This window comes from Peromyscus maniculatus, chromosome 21, assembly GCF_049852395.1.
Source record: "Peromyscus maniculatus bairdii isolate BWxNUB_F1_BW_parent chromosome 21, HU_Pman_BW_mat_3.1, whole genome shotgun sequence".
NCBI lineage: Eukaryota > Metazoa > Chordata > Mammalia > Rodentia > Cricetidae > Peromyscus > Peromyscus maniculatus.
Window position 1 is genome coordinate 52330520 of NC_134872.1, and position 24413 is coordinate 52354932.

Here is a 24413-nt window from a genome sequence, read left to right on the forward strand (position 1 = left end):
AGTGAACATGTATTTCACTTTATAGAGGAATGTATATGCTCCTTTACTATTCTGTTTAATTCACCCACCTGACCCTACCTTAAGACAACCGATTTGCTCTCTTTCTACAGACCACCTTGTTGTCTAGGGTTCAGGATGAATCAAAATATATACTGCATTTGGGGTGGGGGCTTAGAGTATTTGCTCCGATAGTCGAGTAGGTGTATGGTATTATCCTTCCCCGCCGCCCCCGAAGCTGAGGCTCGAACCCAGGCCCTTGCGCTTGCTAGGCAAGTGCTCTACCGCTGAGCTGAATCCCCAACCTGTACAGCATTATCTTGTTGGTGTTTTTATATCCCTCAGGGTTGGACATATTGACTAGGGGCTTTGGGGGTCACTGTCACGTCTTCCTGGATTAACAATATGTGTTGTTTCTTTGCCCACTTTGTAATTAATATCATTTCTATTTAATTTAGGATAAAGGAGGCAGGGTTGAACCACTAAAGTCACCTATTTTGTTGGGTTTTTAAAAACAGATTATTTTATTTCATGTATGAATGTTTTGTCTGCGTGGATGTCTATGCACCACGTGTGTGTAGTGCTCATAGAAGTCAGAAGAGGGCAGTAAATCCTCTGGAACAGATGGTTGGGATCCACCATGCGGGTGCTGGAACTGAGCCCAGGTCCTCTGCAAGAACAAGTGACTTAACCACGGGGCCACCTCTCCAGCCTCAGAGTAATCAATTTGTCCTCAGACCCCTAAGCCACAAAATCTCTTCTGATTTGCGCATGTCTTCTCTGCTGCGTGGCTCCGAAGGACGTGTTTCTCAGAGAAAAATCTGCCCTTGCTTGTGACACACAGCTTTATTCCGTGGATAAAAACTGGGTTAATGTGATCTCATTGGACGAGTCTCCAGTGTGAGAAAGCGCATACATGCCTGAGGGGGAGAAGAAGACAAGGTAAGTCACTGCTGTTGTTCTTGATTCTAATATAAAACAAATCGACAATGGGCCTAGGGGATGCCTTAAAGTAGGGCTAGGTCTAGCATGGCGCTGAGGAAAACTAGAGAACGTGCTTGGTTGGGTGAGAGGGACAGCCCTTCGCTGAGACCACAGGAACTTGCATTCGTCAGCTATCTACCCCCGTAGATGAATAGACATTGTTTCTCAGTTACTGCTGGAAAACGAGATAGTGTAGACTTCAACTCAATGTATAGTTTACAGGAAGGGGCCCTGGAAGTGGTCTGTCTTTTTCTCCCCCTGACTGGTGAGGAACAAATGTCTGGAAAGGTGGAGATCAAAACCCTCTGTCTGGTTGGAGGCTGTGAAAACAGGAAGGAAGGGGCTGGGGTCGGCACTTTTTCCAACACTTGAACTGAATCTGGAATTTAAGGTTTTTTTTTTTTCCTTTTTTAAAACCGTTTTACTGTTTTGAGAAATTCATTCCTACAAATGATGTATTTTGAGCAAATCCTCCCATTCCCACCCCAAAATTTGTCCCCTACCCTCTCATTTTCTCTACCAATTTCATGTGCTCTTTTTTCAAATCTACTGAGCTCACTAGGTACTCTGTGTATGTGCAGGGATGTAAGACCATCTACTGGACATGGGTAGTGTGGTGATTTGAATGAGAACGTCCCCCATAGGCTCTAGTGTTTGAATCCAGTTGTTGGTGGTGTTTGGGAAGGAGAAGGAGGTGGGCCTCATTGAAGGAAGCGTGTCACTGGAGGTGGGCTTTGAGAATGGAAAGATTCATGCCAATTCTAATTCCCTCTCTCTGCTTCCAGATGTGGTTGGCAATGTGATTCCCCCACTCCTGCTCCCAGCGTCCACTTCCTGCCACCTGCTGAGTTCCTGGACTCCGCTCTACCATCATGGACTCTAACCCTCTGGACCCATAAGCCCCAAAAAACTCTTTCTTCTGTAATTTTCCTTGGCCATGATATTTTGTCACAGAAATAGAAAAGTAAAGGCAGCCTCTCAAAGACCACGCCTCTAAGAAAAACTGACTCTTCAGTTAGGGATTTCCCTCAATCCATTCCTCGTCTATGCTGAAAGTTTGGCTGGATTGATTTTGTGCAGGTTTTATGCATGCAGTCATAGTCACTATGAATTTACATATGTGATGACCCCCCTCCATGTCCAGCAAATACTGTTTGGGGAGAGATACCCACTATGTCTGATTCTTATAATCATTCTACCCCCTCTCCCATGAAGATCCCTAAGCTTTTAGAAGAGTAGGTATCATATAGATGTCCCAGTTAGAACCAAGCACTCCTATGGTGATATTTTATTTGTATTAAAATGTTATTTGTATGTTAATAAATAAAGTTGCCCGGGGTCAGAGCTATTAGCAAGCCATAGCAAAGCCAGGTGGTGGCGTACGCTTGTAATCCCAGCACTTGGTAGGCAGAGCTAGTTAAGTCTCTGTGTGTTCAGGGATACAGCCAGCATTGGATACACACAATGAGAAGGCAGAACAGAAAGTCTTTATAAAGACTTTAACACAGGAAGTAGCTCTCTTTCAGAGAGGTAGGACCACCGCAGGAGGAAGGGTAAGGTTTTAGCTCTTAGCTCTGACCTCTTAGCTTTCTTATTTGCATTGGTTCTGTGTTTCTTATTTAACAAGACAGTTGGTTACATCTACACACTCCACAGCTAGAATTTAAATAGTTTTGATGAAAACCTAAAATGTACTTAACCCTGATGTTGTCATAATTCAATGTAAAATGGGACTGAAGCTTTTCAGTAGGACTACAATGTAACTGGGAACACAATATATCTCTTCTACTTCTTCCTCCATGCCCCACCCTTCCTCCAAAAGTACCGCAACTCCGACATGTTTAAATGTCCAGTGATCATCAGTATATGAATTCAGTGGGAACAGTACTTTCTCAACCTCCTGAGTTGTCACACCTCCCTCTTGCAGGTCAGTTTAGAAAATAACAGGTGTCCATCACTGAACATCAGCACATCATCCATGCCCTCTGCTCAGCAGCTGGCATAAGAGGGATGACTTCCAGTAGGGAGTTAGCTGGGGCTGGTCTAACCATACTTCTCAGCCCTAGGGCCTTGATGATGAGTGCTCCGGGTGTGTGTGTGTGTGTGTGTGTGTGTGTATGCTTATGAAGATCAAATCCCCAGTATTGCTTTATCAGCCCTGAACACAACCCAGAGGAACTCAGAGGCACGGCCATCTGGTACTGTTTCTTTTAATAGTTACTATCAGATTCTCTTCAGAATCAGAACCTCTCTTCTTACCTCTTACATTCTTTGGCTGTATCGTAACTCACCTTTGTGTTGAAGTATGTTGAAAGGCTTTAAGCATTTGGGCTTGGTAACTGTATCTGAGGAGCTCTGCTGTACAAAGGAACAACAAAATAGTTTGTTAGGTAGCTAGTTGGAAATCAGACTTGAAGGTCATGGAGGTTTGGTTCCTCTTTATAATTATCATCCTTTATAATATAGTTTGGGAACCCATGTCCTATATTCCTGTTAACAGCGTAACTTAAGGACTTACACTTAAGAAGAAAAAAAGCAGTGCAGTGACGAGTCTTTAAAATTTTATATATAACCAGGTGTGATGGCACATGTCTAATCCCAGACTCAGGAGGCAGAGGCTGGTGGATCTCTGTGAGTTCGAAGCCAGCCTTGTCTACAGAGTAAATTCCAAGACAGCCAGAGCTGTTACACAAAGAAGCCCTGCCTTAAAAAAATGTTTTGAAGATAGCCATAGATTGAACCAAGGAGAAGGTGAAGGAGGCTTTATCAGGGGAAGACATTTCCCCCGGGAAAACACAGGTTTCAATTTTTCTTTAACTCCTTTTGGTTTGGTTTTGGTTTTTTTGTTGTCTGTCTGTCTGTTTGGATGGTTGGTTGGTTTTGCTTTTTTGGGACAGGGTTTCTCTGTGTAACTCTGACTCTCCTGGAACTCAATCTGTAGATGAGGATGGTCTTGGACTCACAGAGCTCTGCCTGCCTCTGCCTCTGAATGCTGAGACCAAAGGTGTGCACCATCACACCCAACTTCTTTTAATCTGCTCTATTGCATGATTTTGGTGTTTAGTGGTGTTATTTTGGTTTGGTTTGGTTTTTGAGACTGGGTCTGATTGTAGCTCTGGCTAGCCTGGAACTCAGAGATCTGCCTCTGCCTCTTGAGTGGTGGGATGAAATTAAAGACATGTAGTGCCACATCCAGCTGTCATGTGATCAAAGAACAGAATCTGAAGTTTGTCTTGACTATGGGTGAAGGCATGGCCTTATGGAAACTTACGGAAAACCAGAATATCTTAGTTACTATCAAGCAGGAAGCCTGGTTGTAAATACCATGGTTGTAAAATACCATTGCCCCCAAAGAGTTAGTTAAATCGGGCTTGCCAGTCACTTCACAGTCTTTCTCCTTACCTTTTCAGTCCTTGGACGGGAAAAGGCCCGGCTGGGAAGCCATCAGTCCCAGCAACTTTGTGTGAGAGTACAAAGACTGCAGAAGCGTGCAGGCTGGCACGGCAGTCCCTTTGGGTGCTGTGCACACTTACCCCTCGTGTTGGTAAGCCCTACATAATGGCCTCTCTGGCCATTGTCCATTCACACCCTATGAGAGTGCTTTCTTCAACAATGGTCGCTCTGTCTATTGTCCACTCTCATCCCCCAGGAGTGTGGTCCTCCACAGTGATCTCTCTTGCCCTTCCCCATGCTCCTGATTGCATTATTGTATTGTTCCTTAATGAACTCTGCCTGTCTTCAATGTGTCGTCTTGTGACTCTCTTTTATTCCATGTACATAAGCTAGGATTCTATTTGCAAGAATATAGAATAGTCACTCATTCATCCCTTCGTCTGCCTTTGAAAGTATAGGAGATGCCTGCATTTATCTCCAAATAATACTGTGTTTCTGTGTCTTTACGGTCCCAGGAACCAACTAGGAAGTGGCTTTGAGGGAAACATTACTCCTTTTCATATCCATGCTTATACTTCGCTCATTTGCCACTCGAAGCATTGAAACAAGCTAATATTCATTGTAAACACAGCCCCGGCACAGCTTTGCCTCATTCTTGTACAACTTAGCATTCAGTCCTGTGAGTCAGCCATTGCTTGTTGGTAGACAGACTGTGGAGACTGTAATAATTTAGGGACTGAATCACAGAGCTGGGGAGATAGATGGTGCAGCAGTTGAGAGCACTGGCTGCTCTCCTGAGAACCTGGGTTCAGTTCCCAGCACCCACAAGGTGACTCATGAGGATCTGTATCTCCAAATCAGGGGATCCATGGCCTTTGTGAGCATCAGACATGCACACATTGTACATTCTTCCGTACATGTAGGCAAAACAATCAGAGACATACAATAAAAATATTTTTTAAAAATTGAAACTGAGCCACTAAAGCTGAAATAAAATGTTTCAGGCAAAGAGCAAGCATGTATTAGGAAATATAATAGTGTTTAGATACTTGACACCCTTTTCGATTTGTTAATACTGATTTATTCATTCAAGCTCATATCGAGAGCTTTTGTTTGCTACACACTGTTCCAGGCATTCGGAATGTGGGAAGGAATCCTTTCCATTCCCATTCTCATGCCATATGACACAGACACTAAACCAAGAAAGGAGATGTAGATTCAGCAATGACCACCTCCCAGGCAACCTCTGCAGGACACAGGGTGGATGGATGGTCCTCACTGAGAACATGGCGGCTTCCTCTTCCATCCCTTCTGCCCTATCTCATCTCTTCAGTGTCCTTCTGTAGATCCCTGCCTCATCACATCTTTCTCAAGCCTTCTCTCAGAAAACTCTCAGCCTCATGGCTCTAACCTGTCCCTGCTGCTCACCTTCCCTCATTCAGACGGGCCTTATGTCAAGAAAAGAGGCCACTCTGGTCTTCTTTATTTTGTTTCTGAATCTGTCTCTTGCTTCCTTTATCTTCGTCCGTTTGCTTTCCACATCCCACAGTTCTAACAAGCTCACTGCTTTTGGTCCTGCGTTTATACTTTGTCCCCTTCCATTCTCGTGGTCTTTTCACTCACAAGCTCCTGATCTTTCTTGTTGTTTCCAGTTATGGATGCATGTATATGACTGTGTGTATGTGAACGAGAGTGCAATACTCACAGAGGCCAGCAGATGTCACTGAACTCCCTGGAGTTGGAATCAGAGACATTTGTGACCCACCAGTGTGGGAGGCTGGGAACTGAACTTGGGTTCTCTGTAAGAACTTTAGGAGATCTTAACCACTGAGCCATTTTTCCCCAGTTCCTATCTCTACTTTCTAATAATCCATAATCTGGGTTCTTGGTTGTGTTTTGTTTTCCATTTAAATTTCCTCAGACAGAGACAGACAACCACTATGCTAGTTAGTTTTGATTATTGGCTTGACATATCCAGAACCACCTAGAAAGAGAGTCTCAATGAGGAGTTGCCTACCTTAGATTGACACAGAGGCATGTGAAGTTCCATCCTAATTAGTCTTATCTATAAAAACCTGGAGTCAAATAGCAGAGTGAGAGCTGAAAGATCAGAGAAGCAGAGCAGCAGCCACTAGAGACTTCTTACCCCTATGAATCCTCAGACTGAATGGGGGTGCAGATCCTGTCTCCACCCACCTTATAAGTGCTGGGATTAAAGGCATGAGCCTCCCCTGTGCTGGGATTAAAGGCATGAGCCTCCCCTGTGCTGGGATTAAAGGCATGAGCCTCCCCTGTGCTGGGATTAAAGGCATGAGCCTCCCCTGTGCTGGGATTAAAGGTTTGTGCCACCACTGCTTGGCCTCTCTGGTTAACTAGTGGCTAGCTTCGCCCTCTGATCTCCAAGCTTTATTTGTCAGAACACAAACAAAATATCATACAACAGGTGTGTCTGTGAGGGAAAATCTTAATTATGTTCATTGATGTGCCATCCTTTTCTGGACAGGACATCCTGAACTGTGCACAAGTGAGCACATAAGCTGAGCACAAACCCATGTTCTCTGCCCCAGCCCCCCCTGACTGCGGACTCCTGCCACTTTGAGTGCACAGTAACAAATGACCTGGACGTGTGAGCCAAACGACCCTTCCTTCTCTAAGTTGCTTTCTGCCTGATATTTTACCACAGAAACAGAAAGTGAAGCCAGGACAATCATTGGACCAGACAACCAAAATGGAAATCTAATTTTGACCACCTGGCTTGAATCAAAATGCAGATGGCCACGGATGCGGAAGAAACAGGCCCTCGGTGACCGTCACCGGCTAGTGACCACCCTCACATCGCAAGAGCACTGACAGGACATGTCAGAAACGGAGAAGTGCTGCTGGGCATTGGAGCCTTCGAGTCTGTTTTATTTTCTGTCTTTGATTTTCAATGAGGAAAAACACTGACTTCCTGCTCTGAAGGGCAGGGAGTGCCCCGCCTCATTTTATCCACTGATGTGTATTCTTTTCTGTAACTTCCTCATTTTCCTGAGACTACACAATAGCATCAGTCTCACACCTTCTGGCCCAGAGGTTTGAGTTCAAGACATAATATTAAAATCATAGACCGTAAGAACCTCTTTGAGCCACTGTGAGACTTTGCTCAGACCTGTGGCCAATGGGGTACAAGTCATGGGACATGGGCCACGATGGGTTACTGTTCCTTACATCCACAGCAGTGCTCTGCCATAAACGGAGATCAAGGGAGCTCTATGATGATTTCCTCAATGAGCTGTGATTTATTTTAAGTCTACTTTTTTGTGTGTATATGTGTGAGGATGCCACATATGTGTGGTGAGCACAAAAGCCAGACGAGTGTGTCAGATCTCTTGGAGCTGGAGTTACAGATGGTTATGTGGTACCTGATGTGAGTGCTAGGGACCTTCAGGAAGAATAGCAAATGCTCTCAACCACTGAGCTGCCTCCCCAGTCCATTATTTTAGTTTTGTTTTCATTTCGTATTGCCTATGAGAGCCAAACTCTTTATGTTTCAAGAGCTAGCCTTGAACTCCTGATCTTCTTGCCTACACCTCCCTAAACATTAGGATTATAGTTGTTGTCTTGGTTACTCTGCTATTGCTACAAAGAGACACCATGACCAAGGCAATTCTTATAAAGGAAAGCACTTAACTGGGGCTTGCTTACAGTTACAGAGTCTTAGTCCATTTTCATCATGATGGGGCATGGCAGCAGGCAGACAAGCATGGTGCTGAAGAAATAGCTGAGGGTTATATCCTGATCTATCAGCAAAAGGAGAGAGAAAGAGAGAGAGGGGAGAGAGAGGGGAGAGGGGAAAGGGGGGGAGAGAGAGAGACAAAGAGAGAAACTGGACCTAGCATAGGCTTTTGAAACCTTTAAGCCCACCTCCAGTGACACACTTCCTCCAAAAAGGCCATGCCTCCTAATTATTTTAATCCTTTCAAACAATTCCACTCCCTGGTGATCAAGCATTCATATATATATATATATATATATATATATGCACCAAGAGAGACCATTCTTATTCAAACCACCACTGTGGTATACCTCTATACTTTTTTATTTTAAAATTCTATTGTTTCTTATAAAAATCTCTGAACACTCATGTAAGTTTGTGTGTACAGTTAACTCAGATGACTTTTTACCAAATAGAGACATCTCTACTTTAGCACTCTTGCTGAAAAGTCTTCTACGTCTTGTCAAAAGTCTTAAACTAACATTGAAAGTAGAAAATGTGTATGTGAGTGCTGTGCTGTAGCACACCACCCTCACGGGCACTTTTGTAGAAAGAATGAAACCACAACTCACCCCAACTCCCACCCCACCCCACCCCACCCCCACCTCACCTCCACTCCCACCCCCACCCATCCCACCCCACCTCATCCCCACCCCCCACTTCCACTCCACCTCAATCCCAACCCACCCCTAGCCTACCCTAACCCCAACCCCAAACCTACCCCACCCCACCCCCACCCTACTCCATCCCCAATCCACCCCACCCACCCCACCCCAAACCCATCCTTCCTATGCAAACTCCTCAGGTTCTGGATTGCAGACCTAAAGGCTGTGGCTATCAGGGACCAAAATCAAATGTTTTATCCACTCACAGCAAACAAGGCAGTGGACAAGGGGGATAAGCAGACATGGGAAGAGAAAAGAATCTCCCTCCCACTTCTGGCTGAGAATCAAAGAATCTCATGAATGACATTTACCGGCAAAGTGTCACGTCACAGTGAGCTATGTGTACTAGGGATTTCTTTAATAATTTTTGTTTGTTTGTTTGTTTGTTTTTTCAAGACAGGATTTCTCTGTGTAGCCCTAGCTATCTGGAACTCGCTTTGTAGACCAGGCTGACCCCGAACTCACAGAGATCTGCCTGCCTCTGCCTCCTGAGTGCTGCGATTAAAGGCCTACGCCCCCACTTCCTGGCTCCTTTAATTTTTTTAACCTCTATTTTTAAGTCACCTATTCAATGCACCTCAAGAAATATCTTACCATCTTGCTTTTTTTTTTTTTCCGAGACAGGGTTTCTCTGTGTAGCTTTGCTCCTTTCCTGGAACTCGCTTTGTAGACCAGGCTGACCTCGAACTCTCAGAGATCCGCCTGCCTCTGCCTCCCGAGGGCTGGCATTAAAGGCGTGAGCCACCACCGCCCAGCATTGTTTGTTTGTTTGTTTGTTTGTTTGTTTGTTTGTTTGTTTGTTTAAAGTTCTTAGTTAAAAATAAGTTCACCAGAGTATTATTTTTACCTAGTTTCTAAAATCTTTCAGACAGTGTAACTCCAAAGTCGCCGAAATTGTATACGTAGCTATGGCTAAGACACTAGAATGTGACTCTCTTGAGAAGCGGCCCCACTGTGTGCCACTGTCCCCCTCTAGCCCTCCCTCCCCCGTTTAATGTCCATGCTTAGCATGTTTTCTTAGTAAACTCTAACCTTGCTTCACACTGGCCCGCCTTGAGATTCTTTTCTGCATTCTCTGTCAAGAAGACCACCTTAATATGGAGCTGACACAGTTTCTGAACACTCTGGCCACTGCCAGTGGCTGGTGGCAGCATAGAGACCCATCTCGGGCAGCCCTGATGTGGGCGCCATGGGCCCTGGCCCCCGACTGGGAGTGGCTGTGGCCTTGCTTGCTTGACCTTGATCAGATGTCCTCCCTATTCGGATTCCCTGCCGGTATCCACCCTTCTGAATGCTTAAGGTAAGTTCCTTGTTGTGTATCCTGCATTTTGGGCGTTAACTAACATTGAGTCTGGAATGTAGACCATTGACAGCGAACTTCTGCCCTCCGGGGGTTCCTCCATTTGTGCTGTAAGCCTGTACGTATTTAAGGTTTCTCCCCTCTTTCAATAAACTTCGACATCCAATCGTATGAATGACTCGCTGTCTCTTGTCTCTATTTTTTAATCCGCAGCCCTTCGCTCAGACATGGTGAACGGTTAGCGGTAACGCGGGCGCTACCGCTACACCCTGACACAGCACCAAAGTCCTGTAGGTTTCAAGCCTTCCTACACATTTGTCCAGGCCTCCTTACTTGTAGCTCTTTATCTATCCGTCAGCCCTGGCCGGGCACCATACCAAGTAATGATGCCGGAAAAACAAGGGCCTTCCACGGAAGTGAGCTAGCCACAGGTGATGTAGAGGGGAAAATGCAAAGCTCCTACTTCGTGCCTTGGAGCTGGAGGACATTACCTTTGATGTTTGCTTCCGTGAGCTTAACAGAGTCAACTTATTGGACAGAAGTTGCCGCAGCTGTCAGGACATCAAAAAAAAAAAAAAGGTGAAAAGAGAGAAATAATCAGGTGTCAGCATATTAAAAAGAAAAGCACCCTTTAAAACTGTTAATTAGCAATATCACTTCTAAGCAACACATGTAGACCATTACACAAACGTATAGTAGATGACTCTCACAACCTCACTTCCTAGAAGGAAAACTAGAATCCAACATGAAACAAGAGTATCTAATGCACAAGCATCTGGCAGTCATTGCTGGGGTGAAGTTTATCTGTGGAGGGAAGGGTCTGGTTTCCTAACCATGTGCCTGGTAGGAAGGAACATGGCAATCGTTAGAAAACTGCCTGTAAATGGGTGGTAATATGTGGCAAATGAGTTTACAATAAAATCTTTTCTATTTTTAGTATTATTGGTTGATTGATGTGTATGAGTATTTTTGCCTGTATGTATGTCTATACACTATGGGTGTGCCTAGTGCCTGTGCAGGTCAGAAGAGGCGCTGGTGCCCTGGAATGGGAGTTACAGGTGGTTGTAAGTCATCGTGTGGGTGCTGGGAACCAAATCTGGGTCCTCTGCAGGAGCAACTCCAGCCCCCATAATAAAACCTTGTTGTCGTCTTACTGAAACATCAATTGCTGCCTCTACTGTAGTGGGTAGCCATTCCAGCTTGGTTCTGGAAGTTCCAACCCCCATTGGAGATTGACTGTGCAGAGCTCCGGCACCGAGAGAGCGCCCAGCGAGGCGCTCGCCCATCCAGCTCTTGGTTCCCCAGGCGCCTCCTCTCGCCCTGCCTCGTAGGCGTGACAGTTGCCAGAGTCTCAATGGGGGTTGGAACTTCCAGAACCAAGCTGGAATGGCTACCCACTACACTCTACTCTCCACATAATTGCTTGCTACTTGGGAGGGAGAATGGAGGGGCACGGTTCTTGACAGGTTTTTTTTTTTCTATTTATCTTTCACTAAAACTAATAGTCCTTTGTTGGGAACTTTGTTTAATGTGAGAAACTACTTAGCATTCGATAGCCTGGAAATGTGGAAGTTGTGTCCTTCCTGCATATGTTAAATAAACGGGCAAAGGAATTCAAGGCACAAAACAGAACTCATCCCCTCAGAAAGCAATCTGACCTTGACCCATTGCCAGAGCATAATTTAAATTAGAAAGCGATTCTCCTGCTTGCTTTGGAGGCAGAATCTCACTCCTCTTGCTGGTCTGGAACGCTTTGTGTACCACAAGCTGGCCTGGGACTTGTAATCCTTCTGTCTCTGCCTTCTAAGTTACTGGGATTCCAGAGATGTACAACCACACCAGGCTTAGAAAGATTAACTAGAAAAGTCTCTCTCTCTCTCTCTCTCTCTCTCTCTCTCTCTCTCTCTCTCTCTCTCTCTCTCTGCTGTGATGTTCACTTTACTTGCTATTGAATCTATATGCTTCATCAGCAAGGATGGCTTAGGTCCTTCGTCTCCTGGATGAGTCTGTCTTTTGTAAAATTATAGAATTTTATTACCTAAGTACCCATCATATGTGTAAAAAAGGCCTTGGAACTGAAGGAGAGGTTTTTAAATATGCCTGCATTACATAATGAAGGAAGAAATAAATATACACATACCTTATTATCCAAGAGAATTCCAAAACAGAAGATAAAAAATCCCTTTAACAACCAAAAGCAAAGAGTAAATCATGTGTATTGTATTATGTTTTCTTCTCCAGAAAAGAAATAATCTATACATTATATGACACAATTCTATCATCCTGTCAACCTTACTATACTCTAATGTTGGTTTTCTTCCCTCTCTTTTTGGAGGTTAGGCCACATTCTATAACCCAGGCTAGCCTGGTACTCACTACAGGCCAGGCTGGCCTCAAAGTTGTGATTCTTCTGCCTCTACCCCTTGAGTGCTGGGTGACAGCCAAGCACTCTATGCTCAGCTTGAGCTTGTTTTCTTGTCTGCCCCCTGCTAGACTGTAGGCTTCTAGAAGGCAACAATAGTGTGAGCTCTACAGTGCCCGGCACATCACCAAGGGCTCACAGCTTGTTTTTCATGAGTGTGTTAATGAGCAAATGATTGAATGAATGAGGTTGTAAACTCATGTGGAATTTCATCCTCTACCGTGGTGCTATTCAAAACCCCAGATAGCTCCCAATTAACCATTCTTTAGACCAAGCACTTCATAAGCATTTATCATGTATGTGCGATGGCGGCAGGCCCTGAGCTTCAGCATCCCTGTGACCAGGAGGAGGAAGATGGTCTCTGAGGAAACTTCTCTTCAAGTATGTCTCCTAGAAAATCTTGGCAAAGGCTTGCTTCCTCCCAGTCAGAGACCCTTTCATTCATGCTTGTCAAATAGCACACTGCTCACAAGCCTGCCCTTCCTAGAGCTGTCGAGACTTGTCACCATTGGGTGCGTGATTTCTGTGACTTCATCTGTGACTAACGCCTGCATGTTAACTATGGTGTTGACTGCCGGGTCACCTCCAGGAAACTCTCTCAATATTTACTGAATCGGAGCACTGTGCCAGGTGCTGAATTACCTCCCCTGACCCTCAAATTGTTCCCTCACCATTACTGTGGCCGCTACTCATCAACTGGGATAACTGGTGGACACCGAGACTGAGAACACAGTTGGTATTTGAGAGAAAACACACTTGACTCCAGAACCCAAAAGGTGATCACCGTCTCTTTGAGTCATTGTCCTCGGTGGTCTGGCCCTAACCTGCAATAAACCATGGTTGAAGACTTTCTCCCAGACACATCAAGACCTAAGGATTATTTTTTCCATTTATTCTGAACACTTTCTGACTATGGAATATAAAGGCCACCCTGAAGAGTAAGGATCAGCAATTTAGTCTTTTCGTGGAAAGACTAAATTGTAAGTCTTTGGGTCTTTGTAAGACACATAACAGCTGTTTTAGTTCCTCTGCTTTGGAGAGAAAAGAGCCATAGGTTCTATGGACATTAACAGGCATGGTTGGGTCCCAAGAAAACGTTATTTACAAAATTTGGCTGTTGGTGTCTGGTTGCTGGCCTCTGTTTATTAAATACCAGGGAGTTGTTTGCTTTATATCTGTCAAGGCCAACAAGTACTTTTGAGTTATTTCTCTTTCTTTGCTTTGTCAGAGATTCGTATGAGAGATGACTGCATCAACCACAAAAGAGATAAATGTCAGTTACGTGAACTCTAATAGATTTAAGCTCTGCAGTGGGTTACTGGGAAAGTCTAGAATTCTGCTTTGGTATGACATGAACTTTTGGGGAAAATGGATGGGTTTGTCTTCTCTCTGTTTCCATGCACTTTGTGTTATAGACTTGTTGGAGCCAAGGAGATGAGATCATCTTCATCCACTAACCCTAGTTCTCTATACATATTCCAATGACGGTGTTCGGTTGGAACCTCCAGCTCGCTCCTGCACAGTCTGAGAAGCCCCATTTCTCTCTCCAAACCCTGCCTTCTCACAGAATCTTCAACAAAGAAAAGGGGCCAAAAAGCCCAGTCAGTTCCACATTCTTGGCAACTATGGTGGCTCTTCCCCAGAAGTTGCCCGCAGCCCAAGTCCCCGTCTAACATGTTCAGTTTTTTTACCATACTTGGGCACAAATCCAGCTTGTGGCAGACACATCATCACCCCTCACCTACAAAGCTATATAATCTCCCTGCTTTAGTTTAGGTGTGTGACTTCTCCTGCCTCGATTTCTGGGACTGGAGAACTTACCCAGGAATTGCATTGCTCAAATAAACCTGGTCTTTTACTTTTTCAGTTGGGCTTGATCTGGCTTACTGTGTAGGCAGAGATACCTATTCTCAGGCTACATAAAAGCTATTAGACAGGAGTACATAATACATCATTCTTATTGTTCTTACCTGGAAAGCATTAAGCAAAGCAAAAAGAACATGCCAAGCTACATTCTGGCTGTCCACCATTGTTCCTATGCCGAAGCCCCAGGTGAGCCCTAGCAGAGGGGTCAGAATGAGGAGGCTCTTTCCCATGCGGATGGCAGTGGCCTTGTCGTCCTGACTCAGTCTTTCTCCAACTGCTGGCCTCCAGAGCTTCCTGAGGACCAGCAGCACCACAGCCAAGTTCACGACCACAATTGTCAACGCAGGAACAACAAACGCCAAGAGGGGTTTGCTCTCATCAGACCAGTTAAGCCAGCACACATTGCTCCTTTTGTAGCTGTTGCTAGGTTGGGTGACTGCAATGGTGATGACGGATATAAGGAGAGGGCACCCGTAGCCCAGGCAGAACCCAGTGGCCATCGTGGTAGGCAGAGCCATGTGATGGAACACGAGGATGATTCGATAAGCCAGCAGGGCGCCGAGCACAAGCATCCAGAAGAACAAAGCGAGGTAGAAAAAGTGGGTAAAGAACACGGCAGCTACGCAGACTCCAGAAGGGCTGACGGCGGTATCCACAGTGGCAGCAATGATAAACCAAACATCAGCAATTAAGAGTGACAGGGCGATGTTCACCAGGCAGACATGGCGTGTGTATGAGGTTTGGCTTTTCTTGGTCTGCTTCCAAAACAGAGACTCAATGATCAGGCATAAGATTAGACTTGCAATGGAGATGCCCAGTCCGATGTACGTAATCCATTTCACCACAGGGACAATCGAAGAGGGGACGAAGGGAGACATGAGCACGGAGAAGGAGGTCAAGTGCATACATCGGCACAGCACTGTGCCTGGAGTTTCATTCACGAGGTGGCAGCCTGCGTTGTTCCATTGCAAATGACTGAAATCCCAAAACACACAATGAGGCTGGCTCAGGTTTCCCTTTACCTTGGAAAAGTTTAGGAAAATTTCATTGATGGAATCATTTTGGATAAGTGTGGTTATCACCAGCCCATTGATCCGTGCATTTCCTCCGTGGGTAATGGGTAGAATGTTCCCAAAGGTCAATGAGGCCATGCTGATAATAGTCTTTGGATGGGATTCCTGGAATTGATCTGGTTCAATAAACACGTGGCCTCGGATGGGCAGAGAGGCGTTTTGTTGTAGCATTTCAATCTGATAGTTGTAACCCTGTGTGCTTTGGATTTGGGTCCCTTTCCAGTCGATGGAGTTTTGAGAAAAATTAAGAGGCAGGGCAGTGGGAGGTATGAGAGTGCTGATGTTTTCCAATGTCTCTAGCAGCTTGGAGCTGGCATCCTTTTCTTCTTGCAATAAAATTGTCCAATTAGTTATAGAGGTTGAGTTCAGAATATGATCAGCTATGTTGATGACATTCTGAAACATAAGAATCGAAGTCAGTTTAGGTCTTCTGAGAGAGGGGAGCTAAGAGTGGAAGGTCGATCTTATGAGGGGAAAAGGCCGTAGAATTGGTGAGTTGAGGATCGCAGGAAAACTCGGGACTTCCGTTAGTCCTGTCACTCAATCCAGTACAAGTGTCTGTGTAAAGAAACTTGGGCCAAGATCGCAAGATACCTCGGTGAGTAAGGTGCTGCTGCCAATCCTGGTGACCTGAGTTCAAGTCCCAGAACCCACCTGATTGAAGGACAGAGCCAATTCCCACAGGTTGTCCTCTGGTCTCCATACACATACTACAGTGTATGCAGCCCCACCCCCCCCACACACACAGAATAAATAAAATCCAGAGTGGTCATCCCAAGGAATCTGCAATCACAGTAGCGCTTTTCTTCAGCATGGAGGAATAAGCATCCTACAACACACAGGTGTGCATTCCTTCATCGCTGGCATGGGGGAGGTGACCGCACTAGTGAACAGCTACAGCACAAAGACAGGAGCATGACCTCCAACAGCTTCCCCCTTTTGCTTCTTTAGCTAACGTTAGAATTTGTTTTTGTTTTATCGAATTGTATCTTATTTTATTATTATCTCTTAGGAGCCTGTTCTCTTCTAACAAGAGACCAAAACAACGGGGTGGATCTGGATGGGGGTGGGGTGGGGAAAAGTGGTTGGAGTAGAGGAGGGAGGGGCCTGTAATCAAGATACACTGTATGAAAAACACCTGTTTTTCCACTTGAAAAGGCTTGTAAACTCATGTCACAGGTGCTCAAATTTCACTTCCTGGGGTTGTGTTGTTGTTTACTGCATAAGAATATCCAGCAGTGATCCTTAAGAACCGTGCAGTATTGAACTGTTGCCTGGGGAGATGGCTCAGAGGCTGAGAGCACTTACTGCTCTTTCAGGGGACTCTCTTCAGGTCCCCCATCTTCCTCCTTCAGCCTCTCAGGGGCTGGAACTGCAGGCCTGTGTCAGCAGGTCTTACACTGCCGTTCTGTTTGTTCTTATTCTTAATTGAAAATCATTTTTTTTTCGTAAAGTCTATTCTGATGAATGTCCCCCCTCCAGTCCCCCCACCTCCACCTCCACCCAATTCCACACCCTTTCTCTCTCTCATTAGAAAACAAACAGGCATCTAAATAATAATAATAAGGTAAAGTAAGATGAAATAATAGCAAACAAACCAGAATAGAACAAAACAGACAAACGGGAGCAAAGCCAAGAAACACATAAACACACAGCTGCACACCGACTGGCACACACAGATTGCACACAAATCCCATAAACACACAAAACAGGAAACCACACTGTGTACTCAAAGGACCTGTAAGAAGCACACGGGGGTTGCTCTTAAGTGTGGTTTGTATCCCCAGAGACTCTATTGGATAAAACACATTAGTTGCACTGCCATTCTTATGGTGACCAAATATTATCCTGTCATGGATAAGTACCAAAATTTAAATATCTAAACTAAACCAGCCAGTTCTTACATTGTGCACTGCAAAGGTCAGAATTTACAAAACTTAAGATGATACATAGTATAGATTACAAACACCAAGGATTGAGGGTGTAGTAAGCATTGGGCCTCAGGTTCAGTCCTCACTACGGGGTCCGGGGAGAGAAGAAATGAAATATTAATGCCCATGTTCAATAGTGCAAAAGCTTACCCCATCCTCTAAGCCTGAACCTTCACAAGCAGCCTGTTTGTGGGCAGATTTGAATTTAGTCTGTTTATCCTATGAGTTTATTGTACACTGTGAAAATGGGAAAAAAAAAAAAAAAAAAAAGCTCACACTGGGAATGTTCCATGGCTTCTCTGTTTTTCTTGAGAGTTTCCCCATCATCCATCTTGTTACACCTCCCACAAGATGTAGCATTGGAAGTGAGACCTTCAATCTGGGTGTAGTGGTACAGGCCTGTAATCCCAGCACTCAGAAAGGTAAACCAGGATGGTTTCCAGGAGTTCAAGGTTAGCCTAGCCTATGTCTTGCAGGCCAGGTCAGCCCGAGCTACATTGTGAGATCCAGTCTCGTAAAATGCTAAATTGAAATAAATACAGTGAGCCCTTCAAGCGTAGAAAGACCATACCTTCAGCGTCAAGTTGGACACAGTGAAAGAGTTCTCCAGTGACAGGGATGAAATGTCGCTCAGAAGTGACACCACTGAAGCCAGGTTCCCAGCTGTGGTGGATGAGCTTTCAACGATGGCAGAAAGATTTTGCACCAAAGAAGACACATCTGCCTCTGTGATGTTGCCTGCAATCATGCTGAAATTCTTTTTTAAAAAAATTAAAGGAAGATTAAGTTCTAGGGGGTGGGGAACAGAAATGCTTGCACATCATTAGATTGCAAATCAGATGTCTTGTCCACAGAACAAATAGCGCAGTGTATCAGCAGATAACTATACAGCAGTGGCAAACAGCAATGGCGTGTTGAACGCTTCTGATATTCTAGACCCTGTGCTAAATGCTTAATAATGCTTTATAGGAAATTGTTGATTGAACGTCTTCAACACTCTTTGAAGGAATTAGTGTTATTATTGATATTTTAGCGCTAAGGGAACTGGATCATGAAAAAAGTCTCTGAAAGACCTTTTCAAGTACATCACAATCTCAGTTATAGAAAAATGGATAATGACTGAGATTTGGTGATTTTTGCAAGGAGTACTGGCCTAAAAGTGGTACTGCCAGTACTGAGCTCTGCCAGTACTAATCCTGTACTTCCTGTACAGAGTGAGAAAGAGATGGGCACATGAGTCAATATGGCTACTGGGCTTGGGTCCACCCCACTGCGTGGCTGGGTTTAGAGGATCGCTTCTTCCTTCAGGCTCATCTACTGCTGTTACGCTAGGCTAACTGAGAGAGCGGGGGCGGTGGCGAGCGGGAGTGTTCGCCTCCATCAACACAGGTTGACCCAGGATCCCAGATCCCACCCAACCTCCTTGCTCTCCTCAGCTGACTGTCCTGCTCTCTGCCTGCCCTCCCATCCGGGATCAGCAAGTTCTAACTACTGCCATGTTCAGAACTGGGGCAAGGAAGGAGAGAGCAAGACTAGACTCCAGTGGCTCCCTGCTCTAGTCTATAGGTGCAGGCACAGAGGGCAGAAAGGGGCTGCTAATCGTTCCGGGATGCTTTGTGCTTAGACACGCAGCCTGCTTTTGGTGTTCTCTGTTGTGAGAGGGAGGCCTCTGGCAGGATGGAAGCTCTACTCCATATGGAGGTCTGCGGCAAGCGCAATGGCTGAGCCAGTCTGGAAGACTTTTCCCCCTGTGATTTCATTTCACCTGTTCCTGACCATTTACCTCCTCTTTTCTTTGCTTTTTCTTTTTCTTTTTTTAAATACAAAGCTAGAATGTAAGCCACCGCACTGGAATAGAAATCAAGGAATCAAGGGACCTTGTTTCCAGATCACTATAATTGTTATCACTGGCTGCTTTGTCTCTTGTTTCCTGAAGATTTAGATTTAGATTTTCATTTATATTTATATGCAAGGTTTATTGTGTGGGTCACCACCCCCTCCCCCGTCCAACCTACTCGATATTCCAATAGAAGATATTTGTTGTACATTCTCACTTATATTAAGTACATTACCCTGACTCATGCTTCCCCTTAGTCTTCAACTCCAGGGCCGCTTGGATTTCCAAGTCTACCTTAGTCGCTGTTTAAGCATCTATCATATCTATAAGCATTGAGCGCCTTCACTCTACTAAGACAAAACCATTAACTCAGGCATTTTCGGACTCTGCCCATCTTGCTCACAATCTGTGGCCCAACAGAGACCTCATATTTTTGCACTCTATCTAAAGATACAAATAGTCATATTTGACCCTCTACCTAGGCACACTCTTTGGGTGATGTCCACTGTGAAATTCAAACTGCCAAGCTCCTTAAAATGTATCACCTTCTTCAGTTCCGCCAGCTGAGAGAGCACACAGGACTCCTTGGTGATCTGCCACCCAGAGCTCTGGCACCTGATAGTGATGGTTCCAGTGAAGCCGCTGCTACAGGGTAGAGTATATTCATCATCCTTAGACCCGAATCCAAAGGAGATGCTGTTACACTGGGCTGGAAAATAACAGGTACATGGGGGAAAAGACTCCAGAACATTCTAGTGCTCTACAACAACAACAAAACTGCAGTGTTGAAGTGATTTAGAAGTTACATTTGCAGATTTAAAATCAAGTGGGCATGGCAGCCCACCTTTAATCCCACCAGCACTCAGGAGACATGAGCAGGGAGTTCTCAGATCAATCTGGCTAGACAAACTAGCCGGAAACGATGAGCTCCACATGCCGTAAGAGACCCTACCTGGATATATAAAATGAAAAGCAACCGAGGAAGTCATCCAACATCAACCTTGGGCCTCCACCGGAACCCGTACATATTTGTATCCATACGCATGCAAACCTGATAACCTTGAGGATGCCATAGAACAAAGAATGATAGTGCAGTTGGAATACGGATGCTTGTCACTGCGACATGATCCTTCCTGCCATGTACTTATTTTAAAGCTGCTTTTACTGCATCACCCTTAGAGTATATCCTCCCATGACTGGAACTAGGAGATGGCATTGTCGGAAGCCAGGTCCTCAAGGCCTGGAAACTTGATTCCTTCATTGTCCTGTTCTGTGTCTGACATATCAGATAGTGAGTGCTGGCTGAGTGAATGTTGTTGGCAGACACTGACAGAGGTTGTGACCGGAGATAGCCAAGGCTGAATTTAAAAAGTAAAATGAATACACAACATTTATTGCTAACTGCAGACCTCCTAGTCTGCATCTTCTATTTCTTGCAGACCCAGCCCTGCATTACACACCCCTTTGCATACTCTTTACAACCACTGGGGACCACATGCCATTTCTCGGCTTCTGTGAGATCAATAGATTCTTTTGGACTCCATACATGAGTGAGGACATATAGTATTGATCTTTCTGTGTCTGGCTTCTTTCATTTAACGTAATGTCCTCTAAACTCATCCATCATGCCACAGGTAGCAAGAATCATCCTTTTCAGGGGCTGAAGAGTACTGCATATCAAAATAGCTGGGAAGTGTTCATTGACTGTTTCCATTGCAAGGAAATCATAAATGTTTGAGGTGATAGATGTACTAATTACATCATTACACAATGTCAGCAGCTCGCAAAATAGTACATTATCATCCCATAAATGTGCATGACTATTCTGTGTCTAATTAATTTTTTTTTAATATTAGGCATACTGATGCACATCCATAATCCCAGGACTCAGAAGGCTGGGGGTGGGAGTTTGAGAATTGGAAGCCAGTCTGGGCTACAGAGAGACACTCTCTTTCAAGAAATTGAAGAGAGAGAGGGAGAGAGAGAGAGAGAAGAGGAGAAGGGAGGGGAGGGGAAGAGAGGGGAGAGAGAAGGGGAAGGGGAGGGGGAGGGGAGGAGAGGAGAGAGAAAGGAAAGGGAAGGGAAGGGAAGGGAAGGGAAGGGAAGGGAAGGGAAGGGAAGGGAAGGGAAGGGAAGGGAAGGGAAGGAAAGGAAGAAATGTGTGATATTTGTTTTAACCATCAGCATCAACTGGACACAGTGTAGAATTAACTACCTGGGAAGGGAGTCTATGAGGGCTTGTCTAGATCAGGATGGTGTGTGGTAGGTCTGTGGTGGATTTTCTTAACTGTGTTAGCTGAGGTAGGAGGACCCACTCTGAACGTGTCACCATTCCATGGGTGGGATCTTGGACTTGGATGTGACTGAGACTAGCTGTTTCAGGTCCTGCTGCCTCTACTTCCCCACAAAGATGGACTATAGCCTGGAATTATGAGGCAAATAAACCCTGTCTCCCCCAAGTTGCTCTTATCAAGGTATTTTACCTCGTCAAGAGGAAATGAACTAAGATGGTATTTTTAAAATGTAGAGAGAGGTGGGTGTGCGCACTTTCCCCTTGGGTCTTTAGGTGATGAGTTAAAACTACCATCTGCTCCAAGGCATTTCCCATGTGTCTATCAGCAAAGCGCTGCTGAGTCATGTCCACCACAGCCTGTATGAGTCAGCGCTGCTGAGTCGTATCCATCTCAGCTTGTAGTGGGGTCAGTGCTTCAGCACGTTTACCTGAGATGCTCAGATCTCCAATTAGTAGCTATCAGAGAGTCAGCTGGGGTTGAGTGGTATGGGGGTGGGAGAGGCTGCCAGCTTCTACTGAAAGTAGGGTTTAGAACAGTTCTCTTGGAAACAGGCATCCGCAATCTACATCATGCAGACTGATGAAAGATTGAATCAAAGATGGAAGCCCAGCATTACCTTCCGCGAACACTCGAAAAGAGCCATCTTTAACTGAGAACTGTGTACTCAGGGCCACCAGCGCCTTATCAGTCACCTGCTCCATGGCATACAGGAGCTCAGCTGTGTTACTGGAGCCAGTCACTTCATAGCCAACAACGATGCTTCCTTCTCTGCAGTGAGGAGTGGGAGAAAGTAGAGATTCACTGTCCCTGCCTTTACTCTCTCAGGACAAATCTGTGAGTACATGGTATGGAGTCCACAGGAATGAAGCAAGCAGATTGTCTACATGCCTTCATGGAGCTGAGAAATAAACAAACGCTCCCCCCCCCACACACACACACACGTGTGTGTGCACACATACATGTGCACACATACATTTCTATCCATGCATGCATATGTACATATCATTTGCATGCACATGCATACCCATATTCATCCTAGCATCCATGTGTACACACATGTACGTACATATGCCCACAGTCATTTCTAAATGTTAAATGTTATGAGAGACAGGTAGAGAGTGGCGAGCATAGAAGGCAGAAGGAAATGCCTCACACTCTACACAAGCTGGGTGAAGAAGGTTTCTCGCTGGAAAACATCCCTGGTTTTTGACACAGGCCTTTAAGATGATGTCTTAGTCAGGTCACTATTGCTGTGATAAAACACCATGACCAAAAGCAACTTGGGGAGGAAAAGAAGGGTTTCTTTGGCTTCCTCCTCCAGGTGATGGAATATCACCAAGGAAAATCAGGGCAGGAACTGAAACAGGGCAGGAACCTGGAGGCAGGAACTGAAGCAGAAGCCATGGAGGAATGCGGCTTACTGGCTTGTTCCCCACGGCTTGCTTAGCCTCCTTCTTATAACACCTAGGACCACCTGCCCAGGGATGGCACCACCCACAATGGACTGGATTCTACACCAATCAGTGATTAAGACAATATACTATAGACTTGTATACAGGCAAATCTTATGGACACATCTTCTCCATTAAAAATCCCTGTTCCTAAATTTGTCTCTATCTTGTGTCCAGTTGACAGGAAACTAATCAGCATAGAGGAGGAGACAAGTGATGAGCAGTATTCTTGATGGCATGCACGTATCTATAAACATTCTGGGACAGGCAGATTGTGACCACCTTAAAGACTGGAGTGACTAGTCCAATAACCGCGAGAGAACGGTAGGAAGTAATACAGGGGAAATAACATTGGGAAGAGTAGCTAAAGGAAGGTGATAAGGAAAGCAGGAGGATGAGCTAAGGAGGCAGTGGTTTGGCTTGAGCTAGTTGGCTAACCATTTCTGTGGAAGCATGTAGGTTGAGGTTATACTTGGCAGACTTGCTAGGAAAGCAGGTTTGGGATGTACAAGAAAGAAACCAGTTAACAATAACTTCACAAGGACACCCACAGAACCAACTAATCTGGACTTATAGGAGCTCACAGAGACAGAACTGATGACCAGGGAGCCTGCATGGGACTAGACCCTCTGCATATATGTTACAGATATGTAGTTTGGTCTTAGTGTGAGACTCTGAATAGTGGGAGCAGAGGCTGTCTGTGACTCAGTTGCCTGCTATGGGGACCCTTCCCTCCTACCAGGGTGCCTCATCCAGCCTTAATAGAAGAGGAGGTGCCAAGTCTCACTGCAACTTGATATGCCATGGCTGGTTGATATCCATGGAAGGCCTGCCCTTTTCTGAAGAAAAGGGGAGAAGGAATGGATGGGGAGGAAGAGGGGAGAGAGAGGGGAGGACTAGGAGGAGAAGTGGGAGGGGAAACTGTGGTCAGGATGTAAAAACAAAATAAATAAATACAAAAGAAAGAGAATAATTTCACAGAATGGGAACAAAATTAGTGTGTTTATACAGTGGAATATTATTGGACAATAAAAAAGGTGGAACTCACAGCTACTGGGTAAAACAAGAATGAACTGCAAGGATTTCATGCTGAGTGATGGAAGCCAGGTAATGAAAAAAATTATCATCATCATCATCATCATCATCATCAACAACAACAACAACAACAAAAACCAACTGTCCTTGCATTTATATGACATTCTAGAGCAGGTTAAACTAACCTAGGGAAGTAGAAATCAGCCCTAGTGGCTGCTTCTGGTGGAGAGTGTGGTGGTAGCCATGGAGATTGGCTGCAAAGGAACTGGAGGGATTGGAGACAGTCTGACTGGGCGGGACAGGCTGTGTGCAGCAGGTCAGACCCGATGGAACTGTGCATTGGCAATCTGTGTACAGCGTGATGTGTTCATTACTCCCCAGACAGTAACTGAGAGCGGAGCGTGGCTCAAG

The 24413-nt window shown here is 45.1% G+C and overlaps 1 protein-coding gene across 10 annotated transcripts in view; it reads right to left on the reverse strand.

Annotated features, from left to right (window-relative positions):
- Window positions 1-492: 492 nt before the first annotated feature.
- The window catches only part of Adgrf1 (adhesion G protein-coupled receptor F1), a 50234-nt gene continuing 26313 nt past the window's right edge, over window positions 493-24413 (reverse strand). For 8 of the 10 annotated variants that reach the window (XM_076557834.1, XM_042266234.2, XM_076557832.1 and 5 more), the window contains 8 exons: window positions 22133-22284; window positions 19768-19931; window positions 17957-18142; window positions 14486-15850; window positions 12234-12275; window positions 10585-10644; window positions 3273-3339; window positions 493-917 (listed from right to left, as the gene is read on the reverse strand). In XM_076557834.1, the coding sequence (XP_076413949.1) occupies window positions 844-917; window positions 3273-3339; window positions 10585-10644; window positions 12234-12275; window positions 14486-15850; window positions 17957-18142; window positions 19768-19931; window positions 22133-22284 (2110 nt within the window). In that variant the 3' untranslated portion in view covers window positions 493-843. The remainder of the gene's footprint in view (window positions 918-3272; window positions 3340-10584; window positions 10645-12233; window positions 12276-14485; window positions 15851-17956; window positions 18143-19767; window positions 19932-22132; window positions 22285-24413) is intronic. The other 2 variants (XM_042266233.2, XM_076557835.1) reach the window with 1 other exon arrangement.